Genomic DNA, 17,630 nt, shown 5'->3' on the forward strand with positions numbered 1-17,630 from the left:
AACTCTGTCTTTATCTTCAGCTTGCAAAAGTATGCTAAAAAAATGCTTCAGAAATATGCTGCACCCAGTAAAAGAATCTGTAGAAATGCTGGCTGCTCGTCACCTTGCACATAAAGATGTACCCAGCAGTATTGCTCCTGCGGGTGATGTAGCCCCACCCCCTTCTTACATGAAGCTGATTCAGAACAATGGCCGTTCTCCCATTCGTGCTTTGTGTACATCCTGTTAAGAAGACCGGTTACTTTGGATTTTACTTTTTAGTTGTATCCTGATCCTATACAACACTTTTTTTTGTCCTGATCATTGCCACTTTGTAAACCATGCAGCATTGTCTTCGACCTAACAACATAACTGACATCTTCAAATGTATGGTAAATATAAAGTTGATCTGTTGCATGTCAGAGTTCTGTCGCTTTGTTGCAACTTTATTGGTGAATGAGGAATACACCTTCAAAATAGAACAAATGAGAGTATTATGTAGAAATATATGTTGTAATGAATTTGTATCTCTTATGTATGCATTGTGTATTATTTCCCATTAGAGGCAGAACTTATTTTGTACAATTGTCTTTCTTTGTTCCAGATCAACTTATGACTTTGATTTCAGCTGCACAAGAATTTGGGATTGAGTTTATTTATGCTATATCACCTGGACTTGACATTACGTTCTCAAACCAAAAAGAAGTTGCTACGTTAAAACGCAAGTTGGACCAGGTATGTCTTTGCAGACCTCAACAGTGACTGGATTTGTAATTCCAGACCATACTTCATATTATACAGCGGAGACTGATTTCGTACTCCTCAGAAATAAAACGCTGTAAATTAGTGATTAAGGCTTTTTTAATTTATTATGAATATCTTTTTATGGCTTGGGTTTTCTCTCGGCTAATATATAATGACATTTTGTTTGAATATGATGGAGAAATATAAATATGCATGGGAAACGATAAACTGTTGCCAATACAATGACAAATACAAAATCCAATCCGATGCCATTTCTCCTGAAACCTATTTTCTTGTTTGCGTTCCAGGTTTCCCAATTTGGGTGCAGATCTTTTGCTCTACTCTTTGATGATATTGATCACAATATGTGCCCAGCAGACAAAGAGGTTTTTAGTTCTTTTGCTCATGCACAAGTTTCAATAACAAATGAAATTTATCAGTACCTCGGTGAACCAGAAACCTTTTTGTTTTGTCCAACAGGTAATATATTTGTAATACACAGGATATCCTTTTTATGTCCCTGATAAAATACTATTGTAAGTAAATAATTAGTAGTCTTGGTAAAAGAGCCATTCAAGCGCTTTTTTTAATATAGGTGTGGAGCAATGGGTCTCCTGGAGCTGAACCCCATTCATTTCAGCTCAGGTGACCCCCTGCTTCCCACGCTACAGACCTTCAAAGGGGGTGCCGGTATCTCTGCAAAGTTTAAAGCTCCCGCGGCAGGCTTGCCAATAGGAAGCCTAACCTGATGACGTGACGGCTTCCTGTTGGCCCGCAGGGTGCGGAAGCTTTGAACCACCGCCATTACATGAACCATGGTAGCCGAGCGGAGCAGCTACCGGTGCCCCCTACGGAGGTATGTGTCCCCGGGGCTGAAATTAATGGGGCTCAGCTCCAGAGACCCCCTGCTTCAATCCTATGTAACTAAATGAGTAAAATGGGGGGAAACAGCCACTTGGATTGCTGCTATAAAGTAAAGCATACGCTTCCTTTTTTTCTTCTCCGCCTCCCCCCTAAGCATCACCATTCTTAGTTTATTCCTTTTAGAAACTGGCAGTTTTCACTGCTCTTTATTTGTCCGAAGCGTGAAGTTCATCGGTAGGAGAGAATTAACTGGATACTAATATTTAATAGCGCTGCTCTGTTTTTCAGAATATTGTGGTACTTTCTGCTTCCCAAATGCTGCACAATCCCCGTACCTACGAACGGTTGGTGAGAAGCTGCTGCCTGGCATAGAGGTTCTGTGGACAGGTGAGCGGGCCCAGACCCAAACATGCCTTCCTGCGCCTTATACGTCTGAGTCTGACTTGCATATTTTAGCGCAGCAGCACTCCTGGCGACACTTTTCTAGTGTTCTGTTTTTTTTTATTTTTTAATATATATGTGTTTGAAGCAGGGGGTCTCTGAAGGTGAACCACGTTCATTTCAGTACATGGACCCCCTCCTTCCCGAAATGCTTATATCAGAAGGGCGTGCCTGTAACAGCTCCAGCTGGATTTGTTGGGGCTAACATAATGGTGGCTTAAATGTCCTGCGGAAGCCGTGATGTCAACCCTTCTGACTTCTTATTGGCCCACGCGACGTGGGACATTTAAACTGAACAGAGATACGGTGCCCCCTACAGAGGTAAGTATCTCTGGAAGCAAGGGGCCCCGGAGCTGAAATGAACACAGTCCAGCTCTGGAGACCCCCTGCTTCAATCCTACATAAAATAAATAAATATGCATGTTGGACAGCTTTAAAATGTCCTGTTGATGTTTGCTACTTTTCACAAAGTTATGTGGTCGTGTTTACATTTCTACAAATATGTGACCATGAGAAATGTTGAGCGTTGAAATTCGTTTTAGTTTATGCATCGGGTTTCGTAGTTTTAGCTTTGTTGTATCATACGAAGCATTGTTTTCACTACTGTATCTGAAATTTCTATTATTTTGGGTAACACATAGTGTTAGCGTCCCAATACTAATTGGATTGAAGGTTTAGTAGTGATTTTCTGCATTTTCTTTCTGTATCTGCATAGAAATGCCTTTTTTTTTTTTTTTTTTTTTTTTTTTATAACCACTTTTAAATTTGTATCGGTTTCCTTTCATAGAAGTAATATGAAGGAGTCCCTGCTAAAAGTTTGCAATGAAATCCAGTGTGGAATGGAACGGGGACAACTCACTGGTGCAATATTCCTTGATTTTGCAAAGGTTTTTGATACTGTTGATCATGCTATCCTGCTTAACAAACTCCAGTGCTCTGGAATAGGGAAGCATGCTTTAAACTGGTTTCAGTCCTACCTATCAGGTAGATCCCAACATGTGTCCATCTCAGGCTCTAACTCCAACCCCCTCGGATATCACCTTTTGGTGTCCCGCAAGGCTTTGTTCTAGGGCCCCTACTCTTCTCAGTGTTAATCAATGATCTACCCACAGCTTGTAAGGAAGCTTCAATACACATGTATGCAGATGACACAATCTAATATGCACACAGCAATAGCCTCTCTGACCTTGAACACATACTTCAATCTGACTTTTTGAAAACTGGATTTCCCAAAACAAACTGTTTTTAAACACTTACAAGACTGTAACAATGGTATTTGGGACCAAGACTAAATTTTTAAAGCTTCCAGTGACTGAGCGCCAGATCAGAACCAACGCTAACACCACACTAACTCCTGTTACTAGTTTTAAATACCTGGGCTTATGGTTTGATTTCCACTTAACATTCGGAATGCACATTGATACCCTGACATCCAAAACCTATGCCAAACTAGGTGTACTTTATAGGAACAAATCCTCACTAAGCCTGCTGGTCAGAAAGCGTATCGCACAACAGATGCTAATGCCAATTATCGACTATGGAGACATAGTATACGGCTCGGCACCCCAAACCCACCGTAGCAAACTTGACACCCTCTACAATTCAATATGCCGTTTTGTTCTCCAATGCAACTACAACACACATCACTGCGAAATGCTCAAAGAACTAGATTGGTCATCACTTGAGTCTAGGCGCAAAGTTCACCTTTCCTGTCTTGCCTTCAAATACTTTCTGGGCAAGCTACCTGTCTATCTGAACAAGCTCTTCACCCCTACTACATGCAGCACTTATCATTTGAGACCTGACTCCAGAAGACTATTCATGGTCCCAAGGCTCAACAAAGTATCCGGCCGCTCCTCCTTCTCTTACGTGCACCCCAAAACTGGAACAACCTACCAGAGACTCTCACATCCACCACCAGTTTAGGTTCTTTCAAAACTAAGGCTGTCTCACGTTTTAATCTGGTCTGTAACTGTTGCATACGCCCATAATATATATGATCTTTAACTGTGCACGCAATGTCTTGTATATAATGTATACCCTGTTAACTTATGTAACTATTTGTCATTTTAACTCTATGCCCAGGACATACTTGAAAACGAGAGGTAACTCTCAATGTATTAATTCCTGGTAAAACATTTTATAAATAAAATAATTGGATTCATATTTTAGTATGTCTAATACCTACTGGAAAGAGACACAAAAACTTGTATACAATAATATTTTATGCTTTCTCCAAGTTTGGATTTAAAGAAATTGCAACGTCAAAAATTTGATTTCGCTACCTGTGTGCCTGCTATCTTACCTTCAGTTTTCATTCCTCTAGGCCCTAAGGTTGTTTCTAAAGACATTCCTGTGGAATCGATTGAAGAAGTTTCCAAAATTATTAAGAGAGCTCCACTCATCTGGGACAATATACATGCAAATGACTATGATCAGAAGAGACTTTTTCTCGGACCTTACAAAGGACGTTCCACGGAGCTTATCCCGAGGCTTCAGGGAGTTTTAACCAACCCAAACTGTGAATTTGAATCAAATTATATTGCGATTCACACCTTGGCTACATGGTATAAATCCAACATGAATGGAGTAAGGAAAGATGTGGTAATGAGTAAGTATATAAATATATACACATTGTTTTACTATATATTTTATCCACACCAATGTGTAGGTTGTGAGCATAATGAAAAAAACAAATTAGTGCCTGAAAAATATACCGAGCGTCCTAATAAATAAGCAATATTAACCAAAAATGGTAAAATCCTAAAATGGTAACTAAAAAAAAAAAAGACAGCACACTATGTAAATAACAGTGACACTCTCACGATTGTAGTTTTGTATAGTAATTTCCAGATCACATTATTCAGCATCCATTTGTAGTAAAAAAGATAAGTCTGGTACAGAACTACTGCCTACTCCAGATATGCTAATAAAGACGTGGAATATACGAGTGTGTTTTTGACTATTCTTTGCTGCATCATGGTGTGCCCTTCTTTTTTCTAGTACCTAAAAAAATAAGTTGTCTTTATTTCATAGGAACAGGATCAAGCATCAAATAAAGCGAAGTTTCAGACTCGCGGTCAGCCTTTTGATTGAGGGCCTGAAACGTCGCTTTCTTTGATGCTTGAACTTGCACCTTTCATAGGCAACTTATTTTTCACTATAAATGGGTGTTAAATAATGTGATCCGGAAACTACTATGCAAAACTACAATCGTGAGTGTTACTCGGCTGCAGTGTTTCCCATCCGGGGTTCTGTGGGAGGATCAAAAGGTGCCGCAGGATTTCCCAGTTCTCACAGAGCAGGGAGAAAGTAAGGCCGCGCTTATAGTGACGGCGACGCTGACGTCACGCTGCGGTCGTTGAAAAAATCTAATTGAATTAACTTCCAGCGATCGCGACCAAGCCATCGCTCGCTCCTTCTATAAGTGCGCGCGACGGATTCAATACATTTGTTTTGATGCAACGTTGCTTCGCCGGGACTATAAGCGCGGCCTAAGGCAGTTGCTAGGGGTCTGGGCAGTTTCCTCCATCCTGATTGGCTGTATTACCCAACAGCAGCCAATCAGGAGGTGGTGTCAGGAGCCTGGGGGTGTGGCCAAGCAGAGGAAGCAGCTTGGGCAGGAGAAAGGTGAGGCTGTTTCTCTGTCTCGTGACGTGTTGTGGGGTAACTGAGCACTGGGATTAGGGGGGCTTTGAGAGGGGTTCGGAACCAATGCTCTACTATCTAGATAGTGTGCTCTTCTTTTTTTTTTCCTATATAAATAAGTGTTGCAACGCTTGATACATGCACCTCATTTAAAAGTTTTATGAAAGAAGTTATTTTGTCTCTGGGTATTTAGGATTTGTTTCCATTTTCCCCCTGAAACACAATTTGAATGTGTAAGTACATCTTCTCTCTTACAGCTGACAGTGAAGAAAGTACTGTATCGATACAGATTAAGTTGGAGAATGAAGGCAGCGATGAAGATCTTGAAACAGATGTTTTATATAGTCCTCAAATGGCTCTCAAAATGGCATTAACAGACTGGCTGATAGAATTTGGTGTACCTCTTCAGTACAGCAGTAAGTGCCTATTTTTAGGTATAATTTGCCAGTTAGTAGTTCTCATTTTACAGTTGCGTTAAAAAGTATATACTAACCCCCTGTGAGTCACGTTAGTCTCTGTTTGGAAAAAATGGTGTTATCTTTACAGTACAGAAAGCCAATGGGTTGTTAGATTATTTTATGCCTGTAACAAACCTCTAATAAAAACTTTTGGTTGAAAAATAAAAAAGTGTGTGTGTGTGTGTGTGTGTGTGTGTGTGACCAGTAAAACTGCTCTGAATGATTTTGAAATACAAAAAAAAAATCTACAAGTGTGTTGCACCAATGTCCAATCAAAAGCTTACAATTCCAGCTCTTAAAAGATTTCTGTTTAACTCTTTTAATTAACTTAACATTTTTTAAACAATGCTGTGTTTAAGAAGTCAAATGATTACAATGAATGTGGCATAAAGATCAACAAACTTATTTTTCTTTATCATGGGTGTTTTGTACTGTTCCATGGCAAATGGTGTGTCCTGTTATTACTGTACACAGGAAAAGCAAATGTGTGCTAACAATTATACCATTATTCTCTCCCTTATGTTATGTTTTAGATTGGTGTATTTCTAATCCTATTCATTTCTGTCATCTTAATATATTTACCAGGCAGACAAATAACTCACAGCGGAGCTAAAGCAGTGGTTCTTGGGATTACACCGTTGGTTTCTTCACCAAGCCTTAATGCAGCAACCACTGTTACAACGGTTTACCAACAACCCATAATGAGCCAGGGAACTGCATTGAGTGTTGACCCTCCTATGTTAGCAAAGGAAGAGGAGAAAAAGCAGCTTGATGAGGAACCAATGGACATGGTGGTAGAAAAACAAGAAGATGTAAATAAGAATGTTAATCAAATTTTAACAGATATTGCTGAAGCCAAAATGTCAGAGGACTTAAAACCAATGGACACCGATAAGGAGAACACGGCAGAAGCCAAGTCTTTGGAGGCTTGTATGCAGGAGGATGCTTGTAATGACATAGCTCCCATGCAGACTGATGAGCAAATCAATAGGGAACAATTTGTTCCTGGTCCAAATGAGAAGCCTCTATACACAGCAGAAGCAGTGACTTTGGATGATTTGCAATTACTTGCCGACTTGTTCTATCTGCCTTATGAACATGGACCAAAAGGTGTTCAGATGCTAAAGGAATTTCACTGGCTTCGAGCTAATAGCAGTGTTGTGAGTGTTAACTGCTCTGGCACAGACGCAGATAAAGTAAGTGGTTTGCTATTTTACTTTTTGAGTCAAAAAGCACAATTGTTGCATCTGTATCACAATTTTGACTTGGTGTATTATGCTCTGTTTGTTTTCCATCATTAAATGTGGACTGAACATGAGAACTAAGAACATTGTCATCTTCTATTTATATGGTTTTTCTATGACATTCTAGTCAAATTTGCTTCCTTTCAGCTGAGCTTCTGTACTTGTTTATTCATGTTTGTATTTTGCTGCTGAAATCACTAGGCAGTGGACGTGACTCTTGTCTGAGTATATTTAGAGCTGAAAAGGCCAATCTCAAATATAAGAAAGTTGTTCATAACTGGAACATTCAACTCATCTGACCTGGTAGATTGTCTCAGAAATGTGGAATTTCTGTTTTTACAAACTTTTATCAGGTTAACATAGAAAGAGAAATAGAATATGCGCTCACTTGATCTAGAATTTGGAGAAAATATAAACAGACCTCTCCTATATTCCCACCGCTAGGCATAAATCAGTACAGAGTAAAGCAAAAAGGGATCAGCACTCCACAATAAATCAGGAATAATCCATAAAATGCCATGTCGACAAAGCAAATTTTGCGAAGCAGCATAGAATCTGCTATTATGGGTGTCCCTCACAGGGTATAAAGTAAAAAGTATACAATAACTCAAGCCCCACAAGGTAACAGTTTGGACACCTATTTCCTCAGCCCTGGGGAAAGTCACAGGCCAAGCAACGTTGCATTTTGTGAGTATGTGTCCAAACTGTGTTATCTTGTGAGACTCTTTAGTTCTTGTATACCTTATACCCTGTGTGGGTCACACATTAAAATAGCAGATTCTAAGCTTTCTCTACGTGGTATTTTATTGATCTCGGTTTTTTTATTGTGGAGTGCTGATCCATTTTTGATTTACTATATTCAAATCAAACACACTCATACATACTATGTTTTTCAACAACTTTTTTTTCCCAACTACACCTGCTTTTGTATTTATGGGAATTTGTAGGTACCACATTGTTTCCCAGGTTATTCCTGGCTCCTTTGATCCTAGTTATGTGCTTTAAAGGGGTTTGAATCTTTATTAATTCTCTAAAAACTGCTGCACCATTTTGCAAGATGCGTAACCCTTAAATCTCCATGTCTTTGGTCGCAGTCTCACCATCTGTTTTATCTTGAATTGTTAGGTTGAAGAATGGAGATCCCGTGCAGCTAAATTTGACGACATGTGTAATGTGGTGATGACCATGTTTACGCGCCTTTCCAACTGCCCAAACCGGACAATCCTTTATGACTTGTACTCGTACGTCTGGGACATCAAAAGCATCATCTCAATGGTGAAGTCGTTTGTGCAGTGGTTAGGTAGGTGCTTTCTGATTTACCTGAAACGATTAGCGTTATTTTCTTGCTCCCAAACTATGTCGCTCAGGGGTGAATAAAACTTAATTCGCAGAGACATTTTCCATTTGTCAAATCTTTGGAAAAATGTGTTATGACATTTTCAATCTTGGTAAAAATATGGTAAATCCAAGTGTTTTTTTCCCCCCTTGGGCTTCAGCAACCGAATACAGTCCGTAAACTGATTCATGTGCTACTGTGGACTGGGCAGAAAACATACTGGGCTTTGTTCTAGAGTGATTATAAGACAGAAGTATTGACATCAAAGAATATATATTTGCACCCAGCAATCTGCTGCTTGCTGTGTGGCAATAACCTCATTGCGGTTTTTAACAGAACAGTTGAATCCCATTCAAATCCTGGAAAAGAGTAAGGCGTTTCTCCGGGGCCACGGCGCATGCGAGCTTTGCGCAAGGCTATTCTGGTGCTGAAGGGATTTAAAATTGCTATATTGGAGGGAGGGTGGACTGAGAGCCTGATTACCCAATACTGTGGAAAAGCAAACCAACACAATGCGTGTATCTATACAAAGATGCACTAGTTTGTGTTCGCAACCTAATATTCATGATGGAATAGATGATTCCTGTGCACCAGCATGGCCTAGGTTACTTCTGTAGCCTCCTTTTTGTTTTCAGGTTTCAATGGCGCTTAAAGGAGCAGTCTGGGAACTTGCTTATAGTGTACACAGCAGGCAGCGATGCTGGGGCGTCTCAAAGCATGTGTGTGCCGTATTATATACACATCTCATAGCTCTCAGGGGTTGCTTGATTTTGTGAGTATCCTCACAGATGATAGAATAAATGGATAATCTCTTAGACAATTTTTATAGCAAGCCCCTGAATACAATATGCTATAAGAACCTACTTTATGCATACTTATTACACATTAAAAATGTTACTAGATACGTTTTATTTTGGTGATCTTATCTTGAAATTGAAGGGTTGGTCAAACCGAGTATTACTGCTTAGGAAAAAAAAAAGTCCAGCAGTTACCACCTTTTATAAAAATTAATTATTCTTATACCCATAAATATTTGAAAACATTTATTTTCATATATTGAGATGTGTATAAAACTATGATAATGAAGCACATTGCTATTTCCTCATTGTCCTCTCCTAAAATCATATTGCTGGGTTTTTTTAAAGAACAGCCCAGTTTGTTTTCAGTCCTGATGACAGCGAGATTGTCCTATTCTCCTGCTTACTAATGACTTTATTGTGTCTTCCTCGTTGTGCACAGATGGGAGAATCCTCAGCACAAGTTCTTCTGCTATGGGATGGAGAAAACCAGATGTATACAGCGCTCTGCAGTGATTTAAATTATAATTGTATTAGTTGGGCAGTGTAGATGAATCGATGCTCAATAAATTAACTGAAGTCACATTTGCACAGCAAATTATAATGTATGGCTCTAACTATTTTCCATTTTTTTGTCAAGATATTCTGGTGATGTCATATCATCAAAGAGGGGCTTATTCAGAGCGATCTTCCAAGTGTACGCATTGTAACTGCAGTTGAAAATTAGATTCAGTTGCGCTAGTTTCTTAAAGCACCAGTGCCACGTTAAAGCTGCGGTCTCCCTTAGCAGCCTTGCCTTCTACTTGTTTGATGTGTTTTAGAATTTAAATATGTTAAGTAATGTTTTGCGCAAAGGAACAAAAACAAATCTAAGATGTTCTGATGAAGCATGTAAAAAGAAAATGCAAAGGTAATTTTCCCCAAAAGGGCACTTCGCCTTTTTAAAAGTGCAAAAAAAAAAAAAAGTCAAACCACATCTGTGTAGATAAATCCAGCATGATGACAGACGAGGGCTGCCCACCTAGTCTGTACACAGACACAGGCCATGGACCCAACATAAGACCGTAAAATGAAATGTCATTGATGTTTAACAGCTTCCTTATGCTTGACTAATGCAGTAATGGATTATTTTACCGTTTTCTCCAACCATGTCCACTGAGATGGTGAACCGTGCCACCAGTACCTTCCCTGTAAATGAGTCATACTCTTACAGAACCCCTCAAGTATTTGCATTTATCTTTATACTAGAATGATTTTTTTCCAAGAAACTACTTCTCGTAATGTAGTCTGGAAAGAAAAAGAAATCACAGTTGCAAAGCCTACATAACATGCAATCTCTACAGATTTTACCTTTTGTACAATACCCATCCGAGGGAATAGTGGTTTCTTAATTTCCGTGAGGCAATGTTCAGAGCTGATTTACATCTGATTTAGACATTGCGGTCTACTTTAAGGAGTTCTAGTAAAGGGATTGTAGGTGGTATCAGGAGGCAAAAGGGAACGCATGGGTTATTTTAGGTAAAAAGAAATTGACCAAATAAGTGGAACTGGTGCTTTAACTAAACACACACCAAAAAATCTTCATTAGACAGTTTGAGATTTTGCCTTTATAAAGACCAAATGTTTGACTGCTGCCAAGCTATCTTTCAGTAACTAGTAAATACATTTACAGTAGAAAGTATTGCATCGTTGTGATGCTTATCTCGTGAAATTCTGAGTCATTTGCACTTGATCTAAGTCCTACAAACTTTCTGCATTTGTGTATAAATCCGCAAATGTATAACCAATCGCCTGTAAAGGGCGGGTGAGAAATGAACAGATTGTAATTGACTTTGGAAAGATTTATTCATGATTAATGCGAACATTTTAGTTATTTGTTTCAAGACGTGACTAATTTTTGGCATCATGTATACAATTTACTGGTCGATTCTCAGATTCACAAAGTCTTAACGAGATTTCCTTTTGAAATAAAGATTTCAGAGGATTTTTTACAGAAAAAAAAATGACTTCAGGCGCCATATGGCTTCATGGCACATACCACGTCACTGTCATTAGTTCACTTTGGCCGTAGATGTGACTGCACCTTTAACATGGCATAAAAATCACTTGCATGTGTTTATTAAGGCACATGAAGAATGTGATATTGTTCGGTCTGATCTGAACTTAAGATATCCTAGCTCATTGTATTGCACATTGTCTGTCTGAGGTTATTCCTCAATATTACTGAATACATTTTAAATAACTTCTGCTTATTAAGAAGACATCTGCAGTAGTGTCTATAGTCTGGCTAAAAGCTATTTCTTTAAAAAAAAAAAAATTTCAGTGCAGTTTCTTATCTGACAAATTAAAATATATTTATAAATGTGACTTCAGAATGATAAGCATTATTACAGCCCTAAGAGAGAATGTTTCATAATGCAATAATAGTACATTGGTGTTGGTTTCCATTCCCCATGAGTTGCAAAAAGGAGTTGCGCTATTTTAGCCTTTTCAGGCACAGGGGTGCACTTAAATCGTTGATAGGCACAGACTTATTGCAGCCTTGAAACTCTGGGTAATAGTGAAGCTAGAGAGCCTTTTCCACGTAAATGAGTTTGTTGGAAATGTAGACTCTCTCAAGAAAACCCCCTTCTTGTAACACTCTCCGCTTGGATCTGATCTCAACAGGGTGTCGTAGTCAATCTTCAGCACAGTTCTTAAGTGGAGACCAAGAACCTTGGGCCTTTAGAGGAGGTCTAGCAGGAGAGTTCCAGGTATCAATATAAATTCAAAACTGAATTTACTTTATTTTTACACTTTATTTTCAACCAACATTTCTGTGCATCTGAAGTTTGAAAGGCTTGGTCTGCTGAAGGCTTTCTGACTGTAACAACCGTATCAATAATACTATTTTTATCTACTTACCATTCCGTTTTTTCAGGCGGAGGAGGAGATGATGTCTTCCCCAGCGCATGCGAAGGGCTGCAAATTCAGTTGCGTCTCACATTGTTCCTTTGCAGGTTGCGCCGCGTTTTTCCTCCGCGCTGGCGAGAGCGCAGCATGCATGGGCTTGGCTACTAACTGAAATTCCATGATCAGAGAAAAAAGGCCAAAATACAAATTTAATTGGATCTGAAATGACAATCATGAGTATGAGTTCTTGGAACATGGAGTAGATCATTAGGCACATTAGAACATTTTTGTTTAAGTGAACTTTGTTCATGGATTTTCACGCGCTGCATTTTTCCCCTCACAGGTGCTCTGATACGTGCAGCATGTGACAGCACATTGCTTTGTAGGGTGACACGTCTCCTCTTGTCACAGTAATCCCTCTTCAGACCAAACCTCTCCATGTGTCATTAGCAACCTTGTCGTTCCTATCCAGAGATGGTCTGTAATGGTGACTGGTAAAGGTTAATCAGTAGCAGAAAATATATTTATGTTGTGCACGATCGTTACCTAGAAATGTACTGCATAGCTGCTATCTGGAATATACAATATTTGCCTTTTTGCCAAAATACTTGTAGTGTTTTTTTCCTCCCTTTTTATTTCATTTATTTTTTTTAGTTTGATATTTTGCATCATTGTTCATCACATTTTGTTTTTTGATTTTGGGATCTGATTTTATCTCTTGTTTTTCACAGCGTTTGCTTCCAATTGAGGCAGCAAATGACCTATTTTTTCAGCCTCCGCCTCTGACTCCTTCATCTAAAGCCTACTCAATTAGACCATATTTTCCAAAAGATGAGGTGAGTGTTGATGAAAATAGATGAACTGACTAATATGGCACAGTGTGTGTAACACACACATCACACACACACACACACACACACACACACACACACACACACACACACACACACACACACACACACACACACACACACACACACACACACACACACACACACACACACACACACACACACCACACATCCATCCATGAATACATCCATGTATACACACACACTACAGGATTGAGTTCTTATCATACAGTTGTAGACACCTGGTCAACTAAGTACTATCTTGCATACATAAGTTAGAAGCTTTTTCCTTAGCTTTTAAGCCAGCTACGGGTGAGTAGCTTAATTATATGGCAGGCTCTCTAACATTATTTAGTATGTTTAGATTGCAAATCAGAGTTGACTTTCACTAACCCACCAAACATTGCTTTGTTGTGTATTGCATGTTCTGTCAATTGTGTAATAATCCACGTAGTACATGGCATTCATTACCAGGCCATTAATACCCATGGTGGAGGACTTAACGCCACAACCCCATCCCACCCATGAACCTGCTCTTCCACTTATTTAGCCTATGATTGTTGCTCTTGTACAGAGCTCTGTTATTCTCCATCCTGCTCCTAGCACCTTCTACCGTTACCCCATCATCTTGCACTACTTGCTATGAGAGGCAAGCAACCCACTACACAAGTACAGGAAAGTTTAGGTGACAGAAAACATTATGTGCAGTGATAATTCTGGTGCAGACACTGACTGAAGGACTTTCTGTTCTGCCTGTTATATCTCCCAAGTACCAATTTACACCTGTGTGAAAATGTCACAGGCACGTCAATTGATTCGTGTCCGTTTTTTAATTTTTTTATTAATTTTTATTTGTTCTTAGAAATTCTTTATTGGGTTTCTCAAAAAAAAAAAAAAACAAGACGTACAGAATAAAGAAAAAAGTGTTGGTCGTGTTCATTATGTCTTAAATTGTACAATCAATTGCCGATCTATTTTTGTTTTTAAAGGCTTCAGTATATAAGATCTGTAGAGAGATGTATGACGATGCAATGGATGACCTACCCTTTGAGAGCCAGCCTGATCTAATAGGAGACAAGTAAGATTACAGTTATATTTCAAAGCAGTTCAGCGAAGACCAAATTCAGTCTGCATCTCGGTATATTTAAAAAAAATGACTATTTGACAAGTGTAGGAAGAATTTAACTTTGAAGTCTGTAATTTTGCTGACCTCATACATATCTAAAGCTGTATGTCTAGAATTCGTTTTTGTATATCGAATTACTTACATTTGTACTATTTTGCCTGTAAGTACTGATGCGGAGTAAAAGGAAATGTGTTAATGGAACAGGTTTTTTTTACTGTTGACTCATTATAAATTGTCTTTAATAATCTTTTTGTTTGCAGTTAAGTATCTGCCTAATTACTCTGTAGCACAACTGAGTTTTATTTTCATAATGTAGGCTTGTTGGTGGACTTCTGTCTCTCAGCCTTGACTATTGCTTCGTTTTGGAAGACGAGGATGGTATATGTGGCTATGCTGTGGGTACAGTAGATGTTGCACCTTTTCTTGATCAATGCAAACATTCCTGGATCCCTTTCATGCAAGAAAAGTATACAAAACCCAAATCTGACAAAGAGCTCTCAGCAGCAGAGGTAAGAGACCATCTGTTATTGGTGAGAGAATGTGTTCCTTTGCTGTAGCATTATGCAGTGGTGCTCAACTCCAGTCCTCAAGCCTCTCCACCAGGTCAGGTTTTCAGGATATCTCAGCATCAGCACAGGTGGCTCAGAGGCTGTTGAAGACGGAGCCTCTGGTTGAGCCACCTGTGGGGGGGCTTGAGGACTGGAGAATATATTATTATAATTTTTTTTTATTTGATGAATCTCATTGATTCCAACTCTGGGGACCCCCCCGGCTTACTTACCTCAGACGGGGATGCTGGTAGCAGCTACGGCTGGACTAGTTTTGGCTGACATAAGTTATTTATACAAATGTTTTACCAGGATGTAATACGTGGAGAGTTGCCTCTCGTTTTCAAGTATGTCCTGGGCACAGAGTTATGATGACAAATACATGGTTGAATTAAATGAATAAGGTTATACATTATATATATATAAAGAAATTACATGAACAGTTAAAGATAATATGTTATAGGCGTATGTAGTGATGTGTGTAAATGGGGATGCGTGCTGCGTGTGGTAGGGGTGAGGAGCTTGTGCAGATAGACGTGTAGCTTGCCCAGAAAGTATTTGAAGACAAGAAAGAAGAGAAATGAACTTTGCGCCTAGACACAAGTGATGGCCAATCTAGTTCTTTGAGCATTTCGTAGTGATGTGTGTTGTAGTTGCATTGGCGGCCATAGCGTCATATTGAGTTGTAGGTGTCTAGTTTGCCAAGGCGAATTTGGGGTGCTGTACCATATACTATGTCCCCATAGTCTATGGCGGCTTATATGTCCCGCGGGACAATAGGAAGCTTCCCTTGCAGCTACCAAAGGCCCACGTGACGCAGGACATTTAAACTGAGCAGAGATAACGGCACCCCCTTTCAAGGTATCTCCAGAAGCAGGGGTCCCCTGGAGCTGAAATCAACGCAGTTTAGCTCCAGGGATCCCCTGCTTCAAATATATGTATTTATGTACTTTTTAAATGTAGTGTCCTGGTCAGGTACTTCATTTGGCATTCTTCAATTCGTATCCAATTTATTTTTAAATGATTACTGGAGTGAACTTTCTAATATGACCCCGACTAACTTCAATTTATTGCTGTGTTACTTTCCTTGTGAGGTTAGAGTAACACAATTGTGTGTTCTCATCTTTGAATAATGCTTTCAAGTGGATACTGGAAAGGCTTTAAGACTTTTCTTGTTGGTTTGTTCGGATCCCTTACTTTGACTGTTTCTTACTTGTGCACAGTGTGGATGCTCTGGATTCATATTTTCTCTCTTTAATTAGAAAATAATGCTGAGTTTTCACGAAGAGCAAGACATTATGCCAGATACATTCCTTGCAAACTTTCCTTCACTAATAAAAGTGGACATTCACAAAAAAGTGACAGATCCTAGTGTGGCAAAAGGAATGATGGCCTGTCTCCTTTCATCTCTCAAAGCCAACGGTAAGAGTCTTATGATTGATTCCACGTGTAAATCGTTCCATGTTGGGGTATTACTTCATATTTGGGCATTTTCAAAATGTATTTGAATAAGAAGGTAGTCATGGACTTAAGCAATGCTATTGATTTGATTATATTAGTTTTGCTAGTTTCTGGCATATTTCATCTGAGTGTTTTGCACTGATCTGCACTACCGCAGTCTGATAAATAACCCCATTAGTTTAATGCAAAGCTTTACAAGCGAGCAGAGTTGGTCTAGAGGACTTTTGTTTGCCTTTGTTTTATGCTCTGTCGGGAAAGTCTTTAAATGTGTCCAAGGTTGGATATGACTTTAAACATGTTTTTTGTTGTATTATAATGTGTGTTTCTCTTTCTCACAGGATCTCGTGGGGCGTTTTGTGAAGTGAGGCCTGACGATAAAAGAATCATGGATTTTTACAGCAAGTTGGGCTGTTTTGAAATTGCCAAGATGGAAGGATTTCCAAAAGATATTGTTATTCTTGGAAGGAGTCTTTGAAGCTTTCCAAACTGAACATGTTTTCTAAGAATTTTGAATGCTGGTAAAACTGGTTATAATTTCTCTGCCATCATGTAGGACTGCAGATTTTACCATTGGGTTGTGTAGGTGAAACTCTTCCTATGCATACTACACCTTAAGATAATACTGCTTAAAACAACGGTTTCAAGAAAACACTGTTTAGGCTTGTATGAGATGCTACTGGTAGCTTGCATGGGCTGTAACCTTGGAGGGCTCTGTACTCCAGGTAACAATGTTGAAGAAAATGCACCTGGACCTTTTTTTATATATAGTTTTTGATTTGCGTATTTGATGTTTAACTGCCTTGTCATGCATTAAATATTCAATATTGATTGTTTTTCAAATATGTGAAACAATTCCATTGTATACTGTACATGTCAAAGAAAAACTGATTCTCTCTTTTTTTTGTTTTTAGATACTCCGTAATGCCAATTTATCTGTAACCCAAGAAAAGTAATACATCTAGCACTTCTTAGGGTCATTAAAAAAATAAACTGGTTGAGATCAGTGTGGTTTGTAGAGACATGCACTTGTCTAACAAATCGGATAAAGACATTTTCTGTAAATGTCACTGTATAAAACCTGTATGTACAGTCCAATGTGTTTACCATTTTTGTATTTTATTGTTACATTTCTTTTTGAAGGTTTTTGATCAAGCATGGTTCATTTGGAATAATGGTTTTAAAAAAAAAAAAAACATCTGTCTGCTCTACAGCTTTTGCCTTTGGTTTCTGTTAACATTGAG

General features: G+C 38.9%; 1 protein-coding gene across 1 annotated transcript in view; it reads left to right on the forward strand.

Moving 5' to 3' along the window:
* OGA (O-GlcNAcase) overlaps positions 1-17,630 on the forward strand; it is a 31,181-nt gene extending 13,551 nt beyond the window's left edge. The window contains exons 4-16 of the mRNA XM_075612417.1: positions 584-714; positions 1,032-1,203; positions 1,876-1,974; positions 4,355-4,639; positions 5,934-6,092; positions 6,720-7,330; positions 8,504-8,678; positions 12,179-12,264; positions 13,135-13,239; positions 14,244-14,332; positions 14,697-14,889; positions 16,191-16,350; positions 16,728-17,630. Coding sequence (XP_075468532.1) covers positions 584-714; positions 1,032-1,203; positions 1,876-1,974; positions 4,355-4,639; positions 5,934-6,092; positions 6,720-7,330; positions 8,504-8,678; positions 12,179-12,264; positions 13,135-13,239; positions 14,244-14,332; positions 14,697-14,889; positions 16,191-16,350; positions 16,728-16,864 — 2,402 coding nt within the window. The 3' untranslated portion in view covers positions 16,865-17,630. The remainder of the gene's footprint in view (positions 1-583; positions 715-1,031; positions 1,204-1,875; positions 1,975-4,354; positions 4,640-5,933; positions 6,093-6,719; positions 7,331-8,503; positions 8,679-12,178; positions 12,265-13,134; positions 13,240-14,243; positions 14,333-14,696; positions 14,890-16,190; positions 16,351-16,727) is intronic.

This window comes from Ascaphus truei, chromosome 8 (genome assembly GCF_040206685.1).
Source record: "Ascaphus truei isolate aAscTru1 chromosome 8, aAscTru1.hap1, whole genome shotgun sequence".
Classification (NCBI taxonomy): domain Eukaryota; kingdom Metazoa; phylum Chordata; class Amphibia; order Anura; family Ascaphidae; genus Ascaphus; species Ascaphus truei.